At 38.9% G+C, this 15,068-nt stretch overlaps 2 protein-coding genes across 3 annotated transcripts in view; one reads left to right on the top strand and one right to left on the bottom strand.

Annotated features, from left to right (window-relative positions):
* Window positions 1-111: 111 nt before the first annotated feature.
* On the top strand, window positions 112-1,832 carry Endog (endonuclease G, mitochondrial). The gene is made up of 5 exons (XM_076305540.1): window positions 112-459; window positions 701-894; window positions 964-1,200; window positions 1,279-1,459; window positions 1,534-1,832. The coding sequence occupies exons 1-5, from the start codon at window positions 193-195 to the stop codon at window positions 1,630-1,632; spliced, it is 978 nt and encodes a 325-aa protein (XP_076161655.1). The 5' UTR covers window positions 112-192; the 3' UTR covers window positions 1,633-1,832.
* The window catches only part of Crb (cell polarity complex component crumbs), a 55,140-nt gene continuing 41,881 nt past the window's right edge, over window positions 1,810-15,068 (bottom strand). For both annotated transcript variants that reach the window (XM_076305535.1, XM_076305536.1), the window contains 11 exons: window positions 14,168-14,632; window positions 10,226-10,961; window positions 9,011-9,413; window positions 8,386-8,841; window positions 7,353-8,105; window positions 6,393-7,224; window positions 5,757-6,126; window positions 5,061-5,373; window positions 4,329-4,646; window positions 3,929-4,024; window positions 1,810-3,845 (listed from right to left, as the gene is read on the bottom strand). In XM_076305535.1, the coding sequence (XP_076161650.1) occupies window positions 3,618-3,845; window positions 3,929-4,024; window positions 4,329-4,646; window positions 5,061-5,373; window positions 5,757-6,126; window positions 6,393-7,224; window positions 7,353-8,105; window positions 8,386-8,841; window positions 9,011-9,413; window positions 10,226-10,961; window positions 14,168-14,632 (4,970 nt within the window). In that variant the 3' untranslated portion in view covers window positions 1,810-3,617. The remainder of the gene's footprint in view (window positions 3,846-3,928; window positions 4,025-4,328; window positions 4,647-5,060; window positions 5,374-5,756; window positions 6,127-6,392; window positions 7,225-7,352; window positions 8,106-8,385; window positions 8,842-9,010; window positions 9,414-10,225; window positions 10,962-14,167; window positions 14,633-15,068) is intronic.

Here is a 15,068-nt window from a genome sequence, read left to right as displayed (position 1 = left end):
TTTATATTACTTAACTAACAACGCTACTGCAGTGGTATACAATTCAATTTATTATATAAAATTAAATAAAATTGGGTAAATCAATATAACCTATGTTACGCACTTCGTAATTTCGTAACGTAACCAATCAATAACATGAGGAAGTTACTAGTATAGAAGAATTTTATCAAACGAAATATTAACGATTGGAAAATGAAAAATTCTATCAAATTTATTATAAAATTGAGTACTTTTGGCTCTGTAGGTTTTGTTGGTTGGTATTGTGGTAAATATTCGGAACAAAAGTTACATTTAAACACAGAAAAAGATGATAGTAGAACAAGTATTTTTCATAACATTAGAAAAATGCCTGGTTTACCGTTGTTTGGAACTGTTTCTGCAGCTACAACATTTGTTCCCGCGGAAAGTGGGACAGAAATGGGAGCAAAATTATCTTCAACAGCTTCAAGAGTGTCTGAAGTAAGTTAATATTAATTAAATGCTATACAACCTCAATGTTACATGAAACCTTAGATAAAAGTTATTTTACATTTAAATTGTCATACTATATGTGCATTCATTATTAAATATCTATATCAATTATTTATATAAAATATAGTGTAACATAGTTTAATTTATTTAATCAAATTTCATCAATTAATTGTATTTTATAGTTAAAATACATAAAAAATTAGAAAAATGTGTTTTCATTTTGTAATAGATTATGAAGTATGGTTTTCCTGGATTAGACCATGTCAGATCTTACGAAGATTTTGTACTTTCTTATGACAGAAGAAATAGAGTAGCTCATTGGGTATTTGAACATTTAACTAAAGACAGATTGAAACACAACAATGAAGTATTACGTAGTAAGTGTGAATTTAAACCTGATACCAGTATACATCCTTTCTTTAGGTAAGTATTTACAGTCAGTAAATATAAGCTTTTCGTAACTTATATCTTGATAATTTGTTTGGAAATTAGATCAGAAAACACTGATTATAAAGGTAGTGGATATGATCGTGGACATCTAGCAGCAGCTGGAAACCATAAAATTGATCAAAATCATATACAACAAACTTTCTTTTTGACAAATATGGCACCCCAAGTAGGTGAAGGCTTTAATAGGGATGCTTGGAATAGTTTAGAAAAATATGTTAGAAAGTTAACTAAAATTTATAAGGATGTATATGTTTGTACAGGACCATTATATTTACCAAAGTAAGAAAAAGTATCTTAACTCTTATTTACTTTATTTGCTAATTGGGTAAGTAACTTAAATATATATTGTTAATTTAGGAAGGAGGCAGATGGAAAGAAATATGTACGTTACGAAGTTATTGGTGCAAATCATGTAGCAGTACCTACTCATTTTTATAAAATAATTGTTGTTGAAACATATGATTCAAAATTAGAAATGGAAGCATTTGTAATGCCAAATGCTCCTATTGCTAATGATACTCCTCTAACCAATTTTCAGGTAAATTGTAATTCATTGCATACTATAAATTCATTGCATATATTTTAATAATAAATATTAATATATTATAACAGGTACCACCTGAAAGTGTAGAACGTGCTGCTGGACTTTTATTTTTCGACAAAATATCACGTAATAAATTAAGCAAAATAAATGGAAAGAAGGTCAGTTGAATTAATAAACTTGTAAAATGTGACGAAAAAATACAAGCAAAGGATTCTGCAAAAATCAAATTTAAATGTAAATATTATTTATGATATGTAATTGAGTTATTGTACTTTAGTAGTAATGTTTAAATGTTATATATGTATATATATATATATGTATATGTATATGTTATACAATTTTAACTAAAACATATTAAGTATTTTAATTTTTATTGTTTTTTGTACATTCAATTGTTGAAAGTATTATAATTATTGATCCACATATATTGCATGTTGTCACATTTTGTCACAAAATAAGTACGTGAAAATCGCATGCACACGTATTTATGTATTCTTCTTAGTACCCAAAATTTCAGTCTTGAAGAAAACATTGATGACATTCACTTTACAGTATACGTTGAACAAAGATTATCATTTATAACTCGATAGTGTAATGTGGTCTTTCTTATTTTTTTGAACTTAAACTATTCGGCTAACAAATTTTTTGTTTGTTTCGGATTAATACCACATTACACTGTACATTTACTACATCAAATATAACGTCAACGTGTTGAATACATTATATTTATTAAATATTAACACGCATAAGAGAAGCATGTTCAGTACATCATGGCTGTAGCCAAATGCATTTTTCGATTAAAAATTTTGTTTCTACGATATTACGATTCGATACAGCAAATACGTACCCGCATTAATTTAGATTCTATACATCGGAAAAATAGTACGCTGAGGTTGATGCATTTAAAAGTAATAATAATAATAATAGTAATAATAATAATAATAATATTAATATTAATAATAATACGACAGGTCTTTTTGTTTCCACAAAGAATTGTAATTCTTAGCTAAAATTGTCAACATGTTACATTCTATTGAAAGATGATATTTTCTTTATTAACGGCTATATCAATTATATTAACAGACGAGGAAAATTCTCGCTATTACTTTGGTCGTGGTAGTAAATAATTACGTACCAAATAATATTCGTTATTAAATACTATATTTATATAAAATGCTATTGGTAGAATCGTTAATAATTTCTTCAACTTATAATCTAGTTTATGTACAAAATTAACAAGCGCGGTGATACTGCGAAACGTGAAAACGCACCGACGATAAGTACTGTGTAAGTCGTGATAGACAACCTTTATGACATTTTTACAAACGAGGTTCCGACGTCTTCACAATAAATCGTAACATTAACTACGCTATAATATTTCGTAACGTATCTGCATCAACTGCCTCGAACCTAGTGAGCAGAATAAGAGAAATGAATACTATTATGCTTGAGAGATCTCAAATATACGCACTCGAATGTTGAACGCGTTTTCGAAATGCGTATCTTCGATGATTCGTATTCATGGCTTATAAATAAAATCTCTTTAAGTAGGGTAAAATTAGGCACTAAAATGGACGGGTCTCGTTGCTTAGGAGCTTCTTTCGAGTATTGCTTGTATGTTAAGGACACTTAATGGAGCTTTAAGTACACTTTGTGTAGTTCACACGATTTGTTCAAATCATTCGCCCGATCGATATGCGAAACATGGTAAATATATTTTTTGTTTTAATGATCGATTTTCATGAAAATCGTTTCTCGCGATTGCTCGTTATTTTCACATGCAATTTGAAGGTTTTGGTTTTTCTCGTCCAATACCAAAAGCCATGTATCGTAATATCCCTAACGTGTTTCATCTTTAGCGCTGCCCTCGGACAATTCTCAAAATCGATTACCGTATCTGGCGTTGCTTGCTTAATTCCTTAAGTCAATCTGACAATGTGGTGAAGAAGCGTGGACTAGAGAACGCGATGAAACCTTACATTTTCTTACTCGTCGTTTGAAGGCAGCACTATCGAGAGGACGATACTTCGGATTCATTGTTCCAATCGACAAATACTGCAGCACGGATGCGTATTCTCAAAAGACTAGGATTTGTCGACGAGGAACAACTGTACCGTGTCCCTGCGTCGTGGAAAACGTTCTTTTTTTTTCTTTAAATTAATCTTTCTTCCGGCGGCGGCTTCATCACGTTGTCCATCTCTACACGCGGATTACTAAATTCTTGAGCGCTTGGACTATACGTTCCTCGAGTCGCTCGTTTCTTCCTGGCCATCATGAATAATGCAACCAAAGAACCTGCTGCGATGAGAAACAGACATCCGACAATGGGACCAACGATTACAGCTATATCGAGCGCTTGGTTCCCTAAAAAGTGTTCCGGCTGAAAGTAACGAAAGAATAAAATGTATCAAAACGGATCTGACAAGCGAGGAAGTTTTCTTCATACGTCATATTGGAACGCACCTCTGTACAATTTTTTCCTGTGTACTCCAGTGTACATTGACATTTGTAACCACCGTCATCGCCGCACTTGCATGTGCCACCATTCTGACAGTAATCCTGTCGAGAGGGAGAGAGAGAAAAATAGAGAAAGAGAAATTTTATTACGAAATAGGGAATATTTATCATCGATTAAGGGCCGTGACGAGACAATAAGAGTACGTGCTTTTGGAGCGTACAAAAATTAAATCAACTACCTTAACGCTTTACCGTTAGATTCGTAAAAATGACTATTATCTACCTCGGCTTTTTCTCTAAATGTTTCGAGCTCAAATTACTTTGTATTGTTGCTCTAGGTAACAAAATACCTAAGCACGGCCCTGTATCGACTTTCAGAGATAAAAAGTTTGATGAAGAACTGTACCCCTCTACAGGGATCCACCATTCCGCATTTGTATCCGCAGTAACCCCGATGACAAATGCATTGGTAGGTCCCTGGTAAATTTTCACACTGTCCGTGGCCACAATCCGTCATTGGATCTCGACATTCGTCTATATCATACGAACAATCGGCTCCTGTGTAGCCTGTGTCGCTACAGTCGCAGGTGAAATTGTTCACACCGTCGTAACACTTGCCATCGTTTTTACACGGTACATTTCCATCGGCATCTGGTGCGCAGTCATCGATATTAATTTCACAATAAAGTCCGGAGTATCCAGGTGGACAGGTGCATCGAGGTACCTACATAATCGAAAATCAAATTATTTTGCGTTATGAACAATTTTAGTATCTGGTCGGTGTGAACAAATTATCAGATCATTTTACTTTTGGTCCCCCTTGGCAAATGTGTATAAAATTAATCTAGAAACCAAGTAAATATATAAATAGCAAATTAGGTAAAAATTAGTTATTGTAGCTCTCTAAGACCATGTAACTTTTGTATGAAATTTAAAAGTAGCTATATTAGATAATTCACCCTGTGTAGTCCTAACAGCTTTATGCACAAACTTGTAAGAATGGATACGTTTGTGTATTTCGATCTTTGAAAAATCACATTCACGTGTTAAGAATCATGCGGTATTAAAATAAGAATTTTTTTGTAACAAATTTTGTAAAGAAAGTTTTACGTAGCCAAGAAATTTATGGTGTACGAACCTGGTGCATGAAATCACATCTACCACCGTTCTGACACTTCCGCCTGATACAGTAAGGAACGTTGCAAATTGAACCTTCGTAACCGGTCATACAGGTACACGTGAAATTATCACCAGTTTGAGGGTTTACGATATCTTTGCAGATACCATTTTTGCAAGGTTCGTTCTCGCAGGTGATTAAACGGAAATTCTGACAGAGTTCGCCGGTAAATTGGTCTGGGCACTCGCAACGGAAGTAACCGGGAAGATTCACGCAGACTCCGTCATGCTGGCAAGGACTGAGAGTCACGCACTCATTTATGTCGCTGTCGCATCTGAAACAAAGATAAGATCGATAAGTAAACAAGCAAAGAAGATACCATGAATTCGATCGCGATTGTACAAAGGATAAATTGGCTCATAAACAAAATATCGGATGAGTCATATACTGAATTATTGAAATTCTTTTAACAATTGGCTATAAATAATAAGTATACAATAAATTAACTAGGTACAACAAAAATATTTGGTTCAAATGTTTTAAATAATGGAAAACATATTTGTAAAATGTCTAAAATTGAAGATAATAGCCCAGAAATAAGAAAAAACTGATCTCTAGGATGCTAAAATTAGTGGAAGAACACGGAGAATCTGTATATGAAATACAGATTTAATTATTATTGTTATGCAAATATAATATTCCGTTATATGTACTTACAGCCATCCTTGCCAACCGCTGTTACACACGCAAGTGTAATTGGCAATTCCGTCTACGCATGTTGCTTCATTTTCACACTTGTTGTCGATACACTCGTCGATGTTAAAAGAACAATCGTCTTCCGTGTACCCTGGCGGGCATTCGCAGACATAACTGTTCGATTTATCGAGACAGTAACCACCGTTTTTGCAATCTACGTCGAAGCAAAGTTGACAACCGATACTCTCGTGATGCGTGGAATTATTTTCCCGCAGTGTCAGATACTCGAGAGGCGTGAAATTAGCGTTCTGATAGACCTCTTTATATGTGAAGTAATGCAACAGCATGCTGCCAATTCGTACCTCGCCTAAACATCCCTTGAAAGCTTCTCCTGAAAAGCAAAAAGTGTTTTCCAATTAATAGGAGACGAACATCGAACAACACATTTTTATTTAAAAATTGTTCTTCTTGTACTCAAACATTGTTCTATAACGAATTTAGAAAATGTATGTAGAACGTATATCATAAATTAATATAATAATATTAATATCTATGTTCTTAATACGCTTAGTATATATTTTTTTAGTATATATTTTAAGACGAAACGAATGGAAAATGGAGATCCGACTGTAAACTAGTAGAACTCGTTTACGTTACCCGACATCACGTTATGAGGCGGCGAAACGGTGGTCAATATACGTTCGGTAAATTCGATCGAATTGTCCTGTATACCACTCCTGTTCTCCAGTATCTGTTTACTGGAGCCGATGGTCACGTAATTGTGCCTCTCGTAAAAGGTGGAACCGAGTCCGCCTAGGGTGACCGTTCCAGTGACTAGCAAATCGTACCACAAAGAGAAACTGAAATTGGGGCTAACGTGCGATGCGCCCTCCTCATTGGAATTTGCGTATCCGCATTCCATAGAGTTGTTGTTCAATCTCAGTACTATGGACGTCCAGTTCCCGTCAGCTTCAGCTTTGGCGAAATTTAATACACCTTGGTTCTGCACGTCCAGTCGCCAGGATACGGTGATTTTGTCTTTGTAAACTGAAACTGTGAAGTGTTGGTCGCCCACATGAGGAGCAATGTGCATCAGGGTGCCTCCTGTGTTCGATCTGTACGTTATTTGAATGGTGTCGATCGTCGAGTCGGTCACATTCTTTTCCTCCACCTGGTTGTAAACGTAGGTGAAGGATGTTGTCACTCCGTCGAAAGTGGCGTTGGCAATGCACTCATAGCCGTCGTCGAGGTTCTGACACTTCGAACCGGCTGGACAATCCTGCAGCTGACAGAACTCCATCTCCTGGCAGGTCTTCCCGGTGTAACCACGCGGACACTGGCACCAAAAGTCGTTCCAAGTGACGTGACAGGTCCCGTTGTGGTTACAGGGATTGCTCACGCAGACGTTGTCGGATACCACGCCCTTGAGTACTTTGTCGTAATCGAAAGTCACGTTACCGAATTGTATCGGTGTGGGGATATCGTTTGCCTGCGAAACAATATAGAAAGTATACTGTTGGTAGTTTGTTCACTGCGTAGAGGCTAAGTGGAGAAAGATAAGTGCGAATACATTCTGTTCCAGGAAGATTTAAATACTCTACACAATTATATTTTTACCTTCAGAGGGAAGAACTCGACGACCATGGTTTCGATACCGTTCGATATTTGAACATCCTGTATAATCCCCTTGAAGTTAACCTGAGAAGCTTGGGGCACTTCTATTTGACGATTATCGACTTGTCTAATGTATCTGGATGCTTGTGGCAAGCCTCCCAGATATAATACGGTTACGTTCAATTGACCAGACGCGCTGATAGTTTTCCTGAAGTACTCGGTACCGTTGATTCTCACTTGGACCAACGTGACGTTTCTGATCACTTGTATCAGATGATTGTTCCCGTCGTTCAATTTTACTCCACCGACCGTGTAGGCTTCTGTGCCGTTAAACTGAATTCTAACGAGCAATTCTCCACCCTCCAACTGAGCAGCTAGGTAAGTCTTCTCCTGGGGTTTGAAGTCCGTCTGGGGACTTGGCTCCGATCCTAAATAAAATATGTCACTCCTGTCTTGTCTGGTGCGTATGAACATGGAGATATCGACGATGGATCTGACTGCTCTTCTGGCTGTGTCGGACACCTTCACGGTTACGTAACCGTTGGTGATATTTTCGTATCCAAACGTAGCTGCTGTCATGTTGTATTGGCAGGTATGCCCGAGGTATGGTCGCTCGCATTTGCAGGAGAAGTCGCGCCACCTGTCCGTGCAGTGGCCACCATTTTTACAAGGATTCGGCGAGCATTGAGCTTCGCGATGGCAACCAGGTTCCACGTCCTCCATGGACACGGTCTTCAACGAGGTACCAGAGTATACCTAAACATAGATATTTTCTCACAATTTTATCACCATCTAGAAGGATCGACGTTCTACAGCATTTTACAAATTTTTGTTAGCAGATTCATCCCCTCTGTGCATGGGTAAAATATTTTGTCACTTTGGGACGGATTGGGTTGGAAAGGCCCAATTAAAACAAAATTAATAATGTATTCTTTGATATATGGTATGTCATTATTACTTTTGGCAAAATAAAATAGAAACGAAAATTAAGAAAAATCGTGCCAGTTTATTCTTCGTGAATAGGAAGAAAACATACCCATTCGCCGTTGATAACGACATCCTCGGTGCAACCCACGAAGAAAGAAGGCCCGTGAGTTAATCGTCGCAAGTAGCTGGTAGTACCACCCACATAGGTCATTGGGAAGGACGTGTGATTGGAATTGGAACCCTCGTTCAAACTGATAGGATAAATGGTCTGTTCTTCGTTGGCCGAGAGCACCAAATGCGTGGCATTGATCGCGACGAACACTTTCTGCCAAGTGGAGTCGTTCAAACCACTGCCAATGAACACGCCTTCCCATTTATTTAAGAGGCTCGAGTGCAGATTTAATTTGCCGTTAACGAGCTCGAGTATGTAAAACGTTGATCCTTTTCCTATAGCGAGCAACCCGTTCGGCAGTGTTGTTCGAAACCGGAACTGGATGTCATATCCCTCGTCACGGGTAGTGTTCACCAGAACGTACGAGCTTCCGCTCAGGGACATCGTCGTTATCTACGGGAAAATAATTTCTGAAGGGAAAATTTTAAATAAAATATGTATATACTATATATAAATCGGAGAGTTTAGTCACGGAGAATCTAAATTTTGAAATCTTCTTTTGAAATTGTAATAATAATAATATCGTTTTTACAAAATTAAGATACATATTACAAGAACTCACGTAATCGCAGATTTCCCCGTGGTATCCGTTCGGGCAGGTACAATTGAATTTGTGTATAGTTTCGTCGACGAGATACGGCCAGCAGGTACCACCGTTTTGACACGCATTCCCCTGGCAACCAATGAGTTCCACCGAGCAATTTTTCCCGCCGTATTCCGGCTCGCAAGTGCACGTGTAATCGGCTCTACCATCGATGCATACACCGTGTTCGCACGGTGTGTACCTTTTACATTCGTCGATATCGTGTTGACAATGGTCGCCCTCATAACCCTCGTCGCATTCACAGGTGTAGCCACCGATGCGATCCACGCAGATCCCGGCCTTACACGGATTGCTATCGCACTCGTTGATATTGAATTCGCAATTTTTGCCCGTGACACCTTGCACGCACAGACACTCGTAGCTGAAAGAGAAATCGATTCAATTATTTTCCACTATTCATCGTTTCTACGGTTTTGCTTTATACAGGTGTGCGTGGACCGTTCGAACAATTCAATTTTTTACATATTTCCAAAAGTAATGAAAATGCACAGTCTGAAAATTTCGAATAGAATTCGAACAGAATGCATTTCGTACAACGGGTGAGTCGGTAAGAATTATTATCGATCGATAGGAAAGGATTTCATATGAAATACATTGCATTCAAGGGGATCCATCAAACGAATGTTTCCTTCAATACATATTTCTTGTAGTTTCAGAGATATTAAAGTTATCTCGAGTTCTTCAAAACGACACCGCATATTTTAGTTTAGTCCCGCATTGCAGTCGATAAAAACACGAATTCAATGACCGACAGTGAAGTGACCTCGTGGTTCGTTCAATCGCTATATAGTTACCGGGAGAATATTCAAAGTCGAAAACACCCACACGACAAACATTTTATTCAAATTATTTCTCTATACGTAGAATCGCTCCTTTTCGTATCGTACCATGATCATCGTGACATTCTATGTATCTTTTATCATACTCGGGTATACCAGCCCCCTTCAATCCCTTCGCGGAATATTCTGCACGCGAGTTCGGAATATTTTACATCGTCGATGATAACGATCAACTTGGGCAATTTTCGAGGTAAGTTTAGATCACCGATGCAAATATGCAACTTCCAAATAAATCGTTGTTCGCGGATTATCCCGCATTCGGTGATATAATTCGCGTTGGTAAACTAATACCGCGTCTCGACGCGAATAGGTTATAAACGAACTGTTTACTCACCCGCTGGCGTTCGCGTAACTGAACTCCTGATTGAATATCGAAGGTAACGTTAACGCGTCGCTCTTGTACAATTCCTTGTTCGATCTCTCCAGGCAAGTGCCATTGTACTGGCACGGCGAGCTCTCGCATTCGTTCACGTCCATCTCGCAGTTTTTTCCCGTGTAACCGGCGTAACACTTGCACTTGTAATTCTTTATATCGTCGATACAGAGGGCATCGTTCACGCAGGGTTCCGAGCGGCAATCGTCGATGTTTTTCTCGCAACGTGCTCCTTCGAAGCCGGTGTCGCTGCAATCGCACGTGTAATTGTGTATACCGTCTATGCACCGGCCGTGGTTCAAGCACGGTTGTGGCTCGCAATCGTCGATGTTTATTTCGCAGTTCAGGCCACCAAAACCAAGCGAACAAACGCATATGTAACTGGCGATCTTGTCCACGCAGGAGCCCTCGTTGAAGCACGGAATGCTCTCGCATTCGTTCACGTCCACGTCGCAGGTTTTGCCGGAATAACCGGGCGGGCATTGACACTCGAACGTGTTGATCCCGTCGATGCAGGTGGCGTTGTTCTTGCACGGTCCGCAGAGACACTCGTCGATATTGATGTCGCAGTGATCGCCCGAGAAACCCGGTCGGCAGAAACAATTGTAGCTGCCGTCGGTGTTCACGCAGATTCCGTTGTTGCACAACGAGCTACCCTTTACCTCGCACTCGTCCACGTCCTCGTTACAAAATTGCCCTACGAATCAGAAATAAAATTAACGACGCGAGAACTCGTTCGATCGTTTCACCGAGTATTTTTGTTTCGAAAGCGGACGGAACGATTTATCGCGAATCGTCGATTTTCGATCGATTTTTATAACGAATTTCTGATTTATTAATTCTTCGCGAGATGAACCGAGTGGGCGGGTTTCCATGTCGGTATTTTTTCATTTTTAAGGAGATGATTTCGTAAATTTTGCAATCGTTCAGTTTGAGCCGGAGATGCAGATCCTTGTCGAAAGAATCGATTTTTCGAATCGATACAGGTCGTTAGAAATTTGATTCGCTAAGGAATATCGATCGTGTTCTTTGTTGTGAACATAAAAATTGTTCGAATCAAAGGAGAAAAAATTGTATCCTTTCTTTTTTAATTCATATATCTATATAAATAGATTTTTTTTAAATTAACGAATCAAGATTTATTCGAAACATTTATCGTTATCTATGGACCAATTTTGCCCAAAATCTAATCATTCGACCATTTAAATCGCATTAAGGGGTATACGCGCGCACGTACGCATATTTAAATAATTTTTTTTCGATAGTCAACGTAATCAGAGGTTCTCGACACACACGATATCAAAGAACTCTTTCAGACTCGAAGGTTCACGAGAACACGAACCTTTGGTGAAACTTGGTCGAAAGCGACGAGAAATTATTGACGCTATAACGAAAGTTTACGAGTATTGTACACGGAAGGAAACTGCCATTACGAACAAATTGTCGTCTCTAAAGACGAGAATAGCTTCGAGATGACAGTCGTTCTGACAAACTTTCGAGGTCCATCGAAACAATCGTTTCTGCGTCGTCAAATTGATCATCGCGATTCGATCGATTAATGAAATTAATCATCGAAGCACCGTGAAAGCGATTATTGAAACTTTACAGGTATCGCTCGAAGCCGTTGAAACGATCTTGAGAGAGCAATTATTAAATTTCGTTTAGCTACCAAGATGGTAGCCCGCTCGAAGATCGCGAGTTTAATTTTTAAACAAATTTAATCCCGATTCGTCTTACTTTTACCGAATGAACTTCTCAACCGGATACTAATCTTGGACGTTCCAGTACAAGTCGTGAGACAAACAAGCTTGAAAACTGTGGCTTCCAACTGGTTCAAGTGGCCCAATTAGAGCCAAAGCTGAACGGTGTGCTCTAAAGATAATGACATCTGTTTTCCGGGATGCTGATTAGCGGTAGAATTTTCTTCGAGATGGAAGAACTTATCTCAGCTATTTTACGAATCGTTTTTTAAAAACGTAGAAATTTCATGTCGTATTGATAAATCGGTTCGAGAAACCGTACAAGAGAGTGCTTGCTTCGTCCAGAGTTAAAATTACTCGTTCAATTGTTTGTATAATGCTTATGCATTATATAATGTACCACTCGAAGACGATTTGAATATTCGATGCACCGTTCAAGTATCTGAATATTTGAATATCTATTCGAATAACAATAAATACGAAACAAGTTCTCGAAGTTCGAAGTTCATTTTTAAATTCGATTTTCGTTCAAGATATTTCGTACATTGTTCAGATACTGTGTTTATAAAAAAAAACAAAAAAAAAAGAAACGATCACTTCGTATGCGTGCTTTGTATTTCGTTCACTATTCGGGAGCTTTTCGAATTCTCCGAGCATGAATCATTAAGAGGGTACTTGGTGAGGGTACTCCAAAAAATCGATTTCTTTGCTATTATTGAATTTTCTCACGGTTTAAAGAATCGACGATACGCTCTTGAAATATTAAGGCGAAAGTCGTGAAATTCCTAGAGTTATGCTCGAAGGTTTACCGGCTATAAAGTTTATAGAGGTTTGTTCTTAGCTAGAAAAGAGTGCAATAAACGTGTCTGAGGGTAACGGCTCGCAGAGTAGGTCAACTATGTCTATTTTTGACCATAATTGTGAACCATTACTGAAAATGCTCGACCGAAGTTTCATCGTTAAAAGATCGTCGAATTGTAGCAAACAGGTACGAGAGCGCGCCTACTTAAAGATCAAACATTAACGCGAACAATACGTTCGACTGAAATCGCATTGTTCGAAAATTATGACGAGTATTAACGGTCGTGTCGTCGAAAAAAAATTTCTCGAGAAATCGATCGGTTCGAGCATTCAATTACGAAAGGTTTCGACTCTGCGTCACGAGTCATCTTGCGAACCAAGTTTGTAATGTGTAAACTAAGGTGTAAACTGAGTTTCGTTAGAAATCTGGAACGCAAGAAAATGGAAAGAGAGGAGTGAAAAGTAAACGATTTAAAGGAAAAAAGAATTAGGTATTGAGAACTGACGCGAGTTGCGTTCGTGTGTGTGAAACAGGTTGTCGATACGTGTCAATACAACGAGCTTGTTTGGTTCTTGCATCAACAACCTGTTTCATAACACGTGAACGTCACGGTGTCACGTAAGTTCCCAATACCTAATTCCTTTTTTCTTTTCGATCATTTACGAGTACTCCACTTTTTCCATTAAACATCACGCTCTGGATTTCTAACAGAAATTTGTTTACGAGAACAATGCGGTACCTTGTGACTGCTGCTTTTCGACTTCAAGGGACAAATCGCCTCTTGTATCAAAGTCATCCCTTATGTTTATGTCCAGACACTTTTTAACTTACAAAAGGTATCCAAGCATTTTACCAATCGAAGTTGTACCGTTTCTGAAGGCTTGTAAACTAGCGGAAAGAATGTTTAAATTTTCCCGTATTCCCGAAAGTAGCGCAACTTCGATTTGAAAAATCCTTCGATGTCCTTTGCAATTTAAAAGGTGCACAAATATAAATGAAACAGCTCGGATACAAGTGGTGAGTTCTCCCTTTGTTTTGAAATATTTTTCAATATCTTTCGTAATCTAAGAGTTATATATAGGTGTAAATAAAACGACTCCGAGACAAGGGGTGGTTTCTCCCTTCGATTTGGAAAGTTTCTCAATATCTTCGGTAATTTCGGAGTTGCACGAGCGCGAATGAAACAGCTCCGACGTAACGGAGGGTCAGGTTCTCCCTTGAAGTCAAAAAGTGACGGTGACGATATACCAAATCGCGCGAAGTTTCCATTTCGTCGCGGGTGGAACGAAAGAACCGCGAAAGAAACGTTGAAAAATGTTCGAATCGGGAGAAGTTCTCGAGAGATTGTTCGCTCGAAAATTGTTCGCCAGGTAAAAATGAATTCTCTTTGATAAAGTTTACCTTGGAAGCCGTCCTTGCAGTTGCAGTCAAAACCGTGTTCTCCGAGATCGATACATGTGCCGTTGTTGCAAGGTTTCGTCGCGCAATGGTCAACGATAAGGGTGCAATTTGGGTCCCTGTAACCCTCCCGGCATTTACACTCATAACCGGCGATCCCGTCGACGCAAATTTTGCCATCAGGGCATATGACATCGACGCACTCGTCCACGTTGATGTCGCAAGTCTTGCCCTCGAAGCCCCGCGGGCACTCGCAAACGAATTCGCGCCGCGACCTTGATATCAGAGTGCAATTCCCGTTATTCTGGCAAGGATTTATTGCGCAGGCGTTATACTCGCGTTCGCAGTTCTCATCCATGAAGTCTTTCGTACAATTGCAAGTGTATCCGTTGATTCGATCGATGCACGTGCCACCGTTTTGACAAGGTTGCGACAAACATTCGTCCACGTTGATCTGGCAGTTCTTCCCTATTCGCATTAAGACGTGTTTTTATTAAACAGTGCAGAGAACAAGCGAAACATTTACATATCTCGGACCGTTGTCAACGATCACGATAGAGTAAAGTACGAAGGCTGTAAGATCGTCAACGATCATTCGATGCACACTCTGCATAGTGCGACTCCTCGATAAAACGTGGCGTTTGTCCCTCGATAAAACGCACCGAACTATCGAACCGCGCGTCAAATTATTCTCGTTACCGTTTTACGTTCTTCGATTCGAGTAGCTGCGGATTTAGAAACCTGACTGGTCGAACTTCGAAACGACTGTTAATTGCAAATCGGAAACTTTTGTATTTTTAATCGTAGCTTCGCGAGAATATGGTCAATGGATCGGCGAGATTCTCTCGTGAAAAACGAGTCCAAACACGACCCTGTTCGAATTCTACTCGGACGATTTGAATTA

The sequence above is a fragment of the Ptiloglossa arizonensis genome, chromosome 2, assembly GCF_051014685.1.
Source record: "Ptiloglossa arizonensis isolate GNS036 chromosome 2, iyPtiAriz1_principal, whole genome shotgun sequence".
In the NCBI taxonomy this organism is placed as follows: Eukaryota; Metazoa; Arthropoda; class Insecta; order Hymenoptera; family Colletidae; genus Ptiloglossa; species Ptiloglossa arizonensis.
The sequence above is the reverse complement of the archived record's forward strand: the minus strand, read 5'-3'. Positions and strand labels throughout refer to the sequence as shown.